The sequence below is a fragment of the Natrix helvetica genome (genome assembly GCF_964273705.1).
Source record: "Natrix helvetica genome assembly, chromosome: 1".
Lineage (NCBI taxonomy): Eukaryota > Metazoa > Chordata > Lepidosauria > Squamata > Natricidae > Natrix > Natrix helvetica.
Window position 1 is genome coordinate 1,387,469 of NC_138548.1, and position 6,533 is coordinate 1,394,001.

Here is a 6,533-nt window from a genome sequence, read left to right on the forward strand (position 1 = left end):
TCTGCTGCAGCGCCATGAGGCTTACTACCGCTCTGTAAAGCCTTAGTAAGGCCACACCCGGAATACGGCATCCAGTTTGGGTCACCAGATCACAAAAAAAGAGTTTGAGGCTTTGGGGAAAAGTGCAGAGAAGAGCAACGAAGAGGATTAAAACATCCGAAGGACGGCTGTAGGATTTGGGTTTGGAGCAGGGGGGATCTGGTAGCGGTATTTCTCTACAGGTAATCCTCAACTTACAACCCAAATGGAGGCCCAAAACTGAAGCTGTGAAGTGAGAAATTTGTGAAGTTGAGTCTTGCCCCATTTTACGACGTTTCTTGTCGCCTAAGCAGGGGGGTTGGACTAGAAGACCTCCAAGGTCCCTTCCAACTCTATTATTCTATCTGTATTTGAGGGGCCCAGTCCATTTGTTTTCCAAAGCCACTGAAGGACACGGCACGATGGATGGAAACTAACCAAGGAGAGAAACAGCCTAGAATTAAAGGACACACCTCCTAACAGTGAGGGCAATTAACCAGTGGAACTGCTTGCCACCAGAAGTCGCTGATGCTTCATCACTGGAGGCTTTTAAGAAGAGATTGGAGAGCCATTTGTTTGAAATGGTATAAGGTTTCCTGTTTGAGCAGGCTAGGGGTTGGACTAGAAGACCTCCAAGGTCCCTTCCAACTCTGTTATTTTTTTGTGACTGAAGCTTCTTCCCAAAGAGCCTGAAGGGAACTCCTGGTCCCTAAAAAAACCTTTTATTAATTGACTGTGAATTCTGCTCATTCACACCCAGCAAAGTCTTTCAAGGGAGGAATTACGGTCACAGATCTTCTCTGGCTTGGAGAGCTGCCAGGCCAATCTCTGCAGAACTTGGCCAGGAGCCTCGGAGAGTCATGAACCAATGAAGTGAACTAATTGTCTCCTGCAAACTCCACTCCCCTTTCGCTCCTCTTTTATTTCCCCTGGGAGGGACCATTCATCGTCCAGCTGTGGCCTTCCTCCCAAGTCGACCCCTGTTCTTTAGCTCTTCCCTTCCTCTGGCCACTCACTGTCCGAATCTGCTACGAGCTCCGCTGGTGGGCCACAACCGATTTTGTTCAATGAAAAGAAGGACTAGGGGAGACATGACAGCAGTCTTCCAGTATCTCAGGGGCTGCCCCAAAGAAGAGGGAGTCAAGCTATTCTCCAAAGCTCCTGGGGGTGTAAAACAAGAAGCAATGGGTGGAAACTAATCAAGGAGAGAAGCAACCTGGAATAAACGAGACATTTTCTAACCCTGAGGAGTCCGATTAACCAGCAGAACAACTGGACTAGAGGCTGGACTAGAAGACCTCCAAGGGCCCCTTCCAGCTCAATTCTGATTCCTCCTCCCTGACCGCCGTCTCTCTCTTCCTTTCAGGCTCCAGAATGTTCCTCGGCAAACCGGAGGCGGAGCTGAGTGAGCTGCGGAGGAGCGTGGAGGAGGCCAGCGGCACCCCAGAGCAGCTGGACGAGGAGCTGTCCAAGAAGAAACACCGGCGTAACCGCACCACGTTCACCACCTACCAGCTCCACGAGCTGGAGAGGGCCTTTGAGAAGACCCACTACCCGGACGTCTACAGTCGGGAGGAGCTGGCCATGAAGGTCAACCTGCCAGAGGTTCGAGTCCAGGTAAGCAGCATCCCGTTGGCTTCGGCGGCCATAAAACAAGGCAGCTTTAGGCCGGGGATTCTTGGGGCGCCAGGCTTAGATGGCGATGATGATGCGAGTAGACCTCAACCCCAAAGGAGCCCAACGTTTCTGCCGTGAAGTGAAACGTTTGCCAAGGGAGTTTGGTTTTACGACCTCCCTTGCCATCATCGTTAAGTGAACCGCTGCTGTCGTTAAGTAAGTAACCCGGTCATTCAGCGAATCCAGTTTCCCCCGTGGTCTGAAGGTCGGAAAAAAGGATCAGGTGATCTTTTGGGACATGGCAACGGTCATAAGTGTGAGTCGTGTTGCCCAGCGTCTGAATTTGGATAGTCTGGTTATGAGGATGCTGCAGAGGTCATAAGTGTGAAAGGCAGTCGTAAGTCGCATTTTTCAGTGCCGTCATAACATTGAACAGTCATTCAATGAACCGGTGTAAATGTAACTTGAAACGATTCATTTTGCGACTGTTCGAAGGAACAACGGCACTGAGAAAAGCGACCTCATACTTATGACCGCTGCTACATTCCCCGCAGTCACTGGATCAAAATTTGGGTGCTTGGCAACAGGTGTATATATATTTACAACGGTTGTAGTGTCCTGGGTTCAGCCGATCGATGAATTGGGCAGGGGGATTGGACTAGATTACCTCCAGGATCCCTTCCAACTCTGTTAATCTGTTAAATGGTGTAGGGTCTCCTGCTTGGGCGGGGGGTGGGATTGGACTAGATGACCTACAGGGTCCCTCTCGATTCTGTTACCCTCTTCTGTTACTACTGGAAGTCATAGCTTTGAGATGGAGGGTTGTATAAATTGTTTAAATAAATATTACTAAAGACTAAGCAAAGAAGAGAAATAAAGGGATACCAATTAATTAAAATATAATCAATTACTAAACCAAGGGAGCTGCGACTCTAAAAGAATAATGGGGTTTATAATAAAAAGTTGGTGAAGTAGACCCTGTCACTGCCAGTATAGGTAGTCCTTGACTTATGACCATAATTGAGCCCCAAATTTCCTGTTACTAAGCGAGTCAGTCGTTAAGTGAGTTTTGCCCCATTTTTCTAGCCACCGTCGTTAAGCGAATGACTGCAGTTGTTCAGTTAGCAACCTAGTTGCTAAGCGAATCTGGCTTCCCCACTGACCTTGCTTGTCAGAAGGTCACAAAAGGGGATCGCGTGTCACACACACACACACACACACACACAAACACACACACACAAACACACACACACACACACACGGATGCTGTGACCGTCATAAATATGAGTCAGTGGCCAAGGGCCTGAATTTTAATCGTGGGATCACGGGGAGGCTGCAACGGCCGTAACTGTGAAAAAAGAGGCCTTTAAGTTGCTTTTTTCCAGCGCCGTTGTAATGTCAAACGGTCACTAAACGGGTTGCCAATCGTGGCAGCAGACAGAAGCCGGCCAGGGAATTCTGGGAGTTGAAGTCCAGGAGTCCCAGACTTGTCCCAGTTGGGAAAAAACCTCCTTGGGGAAAGATGGATTCTCAGGTGATTCTACTCTGGGTCTCCGAGGCCGTTTAGATCAGCCTCCCAAAGCCAGGTGGAAATCTTCCGGTACTAAGAAGGGGGGGGGGATATTGGTAGTTCGGTGCCGAAGGGGGCAGGGCTTTGTGCTCTCTAAACCAGGTTCTCTCTAAACAATGAAATGTCTGCATGAAAACCTCCTCCCCCTCCTCCCCTCTCCACTGCAAATTCTCTGCAGACCCTCCTCCCTTCTAGCACTGATGATGTTCCCTAGCTGGGTTGCGAAATGTCTGCAAGAAAACCACCCAGCTCAGAGAGCACCAAGGTCCCCACACGCCTCCTCCTTCTCCTCCTCCACCTCCTCCTCCTCTTCCACCGTGCAAACCCCACTCCGTTTTAGCACTGATGACGTTCGCGTTTCTCATTCCTCTCCTCCCGCTCTTTTGCAGGTTTGGTTCCAGAATCGGCGTGCCAAATGGCGCCGCCAGGAGAAGATGGAAGCCACTGCCATGAAGCTTCACGACACCCCCGTGCTGTCCTTCAGCCGGCCCCCGATGGCAGCCAACATCGGCCCGATCGGCAACTCTCTCCCCTTAGACCCATGGCTGACCTCTCCCATCTCGGGCGCCACCACGGTGCACAGCATCCCGGGCTTGATGGGGCCCAGCCAGGGCCTCCAGCCCACCTACCCAGGCCACCCCTTCCTCAATAACCCCCCGGCCCTGCCCCAGAGCATGCAGCCCATGGCCTACCAGTGCGCCACGACCTTCGTGGACAAATACCCCTTGGAGGAACTTGACCAGCGGAATTCCAGCATCGCCGCGCTGCGCATGAAAGCCAAGGAGCACATTCAGACCATTGACAAAACCTGGCAGCCCATTTGATGGCGGCTCAGGCTGCCCTGCCGTAGCAAAAAACACCGACCAGGCAGGCGGAGAGCGGGACTAAGAGACTCTCGGACGATCCCGGGTCAAGACGTCGCTTAGTTTCCTCGTGCCGTCGTGCCGGTGAGCAGCAGCCGCGGAGAAGGGAGCGCTCTCCAATTCCTTTTGATAGACCTCAGCTGTAACGTGGATTGACGCGCTTTCTCTCCCCCCCCTCCCCCCGGTTTGGTGGCAGGAGTGGGATCTGCCGGAAAAGAATTCTGCGTGGCGTTTTGGTCCTTGCGAAGGTGCTGAAGTTATTCTTACCGACAGGCGTAGAATTCGGCAGGGAATTTCTGCAGGCCTCGAAAAACTCTTGGAAGCCAAAGGCAAATTCTGGAGGAACCTCAGGATTTATTTATTGTTTTTGTTGTCCTTTTTCTACCACCTGGGAAGGTGGAAACTAAGCAAAATTGCACCATTTCAGAACGGCTGCTTTTAGGGAGAGGACAGCTTTCTCCTCCATCCGCTGTTATATTTCGGGTTTTCTCCTGCAATTTTGTTTGACCTTCATTCAGCATCTACTACGGGTTTGTCCTCAACTTACAACTGTTCGTTTAGTGACCAAAGTCTCAACAGCACTGAATAAAAAATGACCTACGACCATCTTTTACACTTACAACCGATACGGCGTCCCAAAGGCCATGTAATCAAAATTCAGAAACTTGGCAACTGTCTCCTATTTATGACGGTTGCAGTGCCCCGGGGGGGGGGGTGTCACCCGTTTTGGGACCTCCTGATAAGGAAAGTCAGTTGGGGAAGCCAGACTGACCTAATGACCGTGGTGCTAACTTAACAATTGCAGTGATTCACTTAACGGCCGTGGCAAGAAAGGTCGTAACATGGGATGAAACTCACTTAACCAATGACTTGCTTAACAACAGAAATGTTCGTCTCCGTTGTGGTCGTACGGTGAGGACTACCTGTGTAGGGTGGGATTTCCAGGCTGGCCAGATTTAAAACTAGCAAGCAACGAGAAAAAAAACAAGGACTCCTCTCAAGGTTGTTGTTGTCATTGTTGTTATTGTGGTGAGGAAACACCCCTAGTCAGAGTGACAAAAAGCAAAGTTTTTTTAAAAAATAAAATAAAATGAAATAGGCACACATTTTAAATGTACCACCAAATTCAAGAGCAAGTATAACTATCCGTGACGTTGTTAAAAAAACTGGTGTCTTTTTGTGTCATCTGCCATTCATTTCCCTGCTGGAGCGTCATGTTTTAATGACCCCATAATCCCTTGTATGGGGGTGGAGTCTGTCTGGGCATCTGAATGGAGCTGAGTGTTTTAGTGGCCAGATGCCCTTCCCTGTCACCAATGTGGAGTTTTGTTCGGCAGATATATTCTCATTGTGCCCAGAGAGAGAAAAATATCTGTCTCTACCTAGGATGGAACTCACAGCCCCCTGATTGTGAGTTGAGAGCCACCGCACCACTCATTCATTCCCTGCCAGATCCCTGACCGAAAAGATCAGTGGGATTGGCCAAAGTGATCCCTGGCTCAGAAGATCTGCGGGATCCTTAAGGCTGGAGAGTCAGAAAGGAAACCAGACGGAAGGAGGTCGATTGCCCCATGGGGGATACGGACACGGGGGCAGGAGAGCTTGGGGCCTTTGGGCAAGCGTTCTTCCCAGTTGAGGGGGTCAGCCAGAGGGGCTTTGGGGGTCCCCTGCAGTGGGGCAACTGTTCCCCAAATTATCACTTTAATCTTCATCCTCTTTTAACGACCCCATAATCGATTGCGGGATGGAGTCTGGGCAATAGAATGGAATTGAGCGTTTTAATGGCCTGATGCCTTTCCTGTTGCCAATGCGGAGTTTTGTTCAGCAGATACATTTTCATCGTGCCCAGAGAGAGAAATATCTGCCTCTACCTAGGATCGAAGCGGGATATCCGAAGGGGCGTGTCCTAACCTGCTAAGCCCCACCTCTTTTTGCACCTGGGTGCATCCTCCGGGACCCCCATAAAGGGCCAAGCTTTAAAGCTGTGGGGGTGGCTGCCCCCTTGATTGTCTTGGCGGTTCTTGATGGACTACAAAACCAAACCAGGTGGTGGCCAAAATCTCTGGGACAAAACCGGCACTTGGGGAGTGGGGGAGAAAGGGGGCTGGCCATGTTTGATCCTAGAGGCCCCCCCAAATCCTCACACTGGATCCACTTGGCTGTCATACAGGTAGTCCTCGGATTACGGCCGGTTGCTCAGTGAGTCTTTGACGTTTCAATGGGACCAACCCCCAAGTGAACACGGTTCCGAAGCCCCTCTGGCTTCAACCCTCCCCCTCCTTCTGCAGTCCAGTGACCTCATTTTGGTCCTCCTTTTATGACTGATGGCGGCATCCCGCAGTCACGATCTAGAGTGTGCGTGTGACAAAAAAACCCGTATTGACGTTCCGGATTCTGTGGGGGAGGGGGAGCGAACCCCCCCCAAAGCAAACAACGGGTTCCCTTGACGACTGCTGCAAAAAAGA

General features: G+C 50.7%; 1 protein-coding gene across 1 annotated transcript; it reads left to right on the forward strand.

The window, feature by feature from the left end:
- Window positions 1-1,392: 1,392 nt before the first annotated feature.
- On the forward strand, window positions 1,393-4,029 carry LOC309383259 (retinal homeobox protein Rx1-like; the record flags this gene model as incomplete). The annotated part of the gene is made up of 2 exons (XM_081935587.1): window positions 1,393-1,635; window positions 3,595-4,029. 2 exons carry the CDS (start codon window positions 1,393-1,395, stop codon window positions 4,027-4,029), a joined length of 678 nt encoding a protein of 225 aa, XP_081791713.1.
- Between the last annotated feature and the right edge of the window lie 2,504 nt (window positions 4,030-6,533).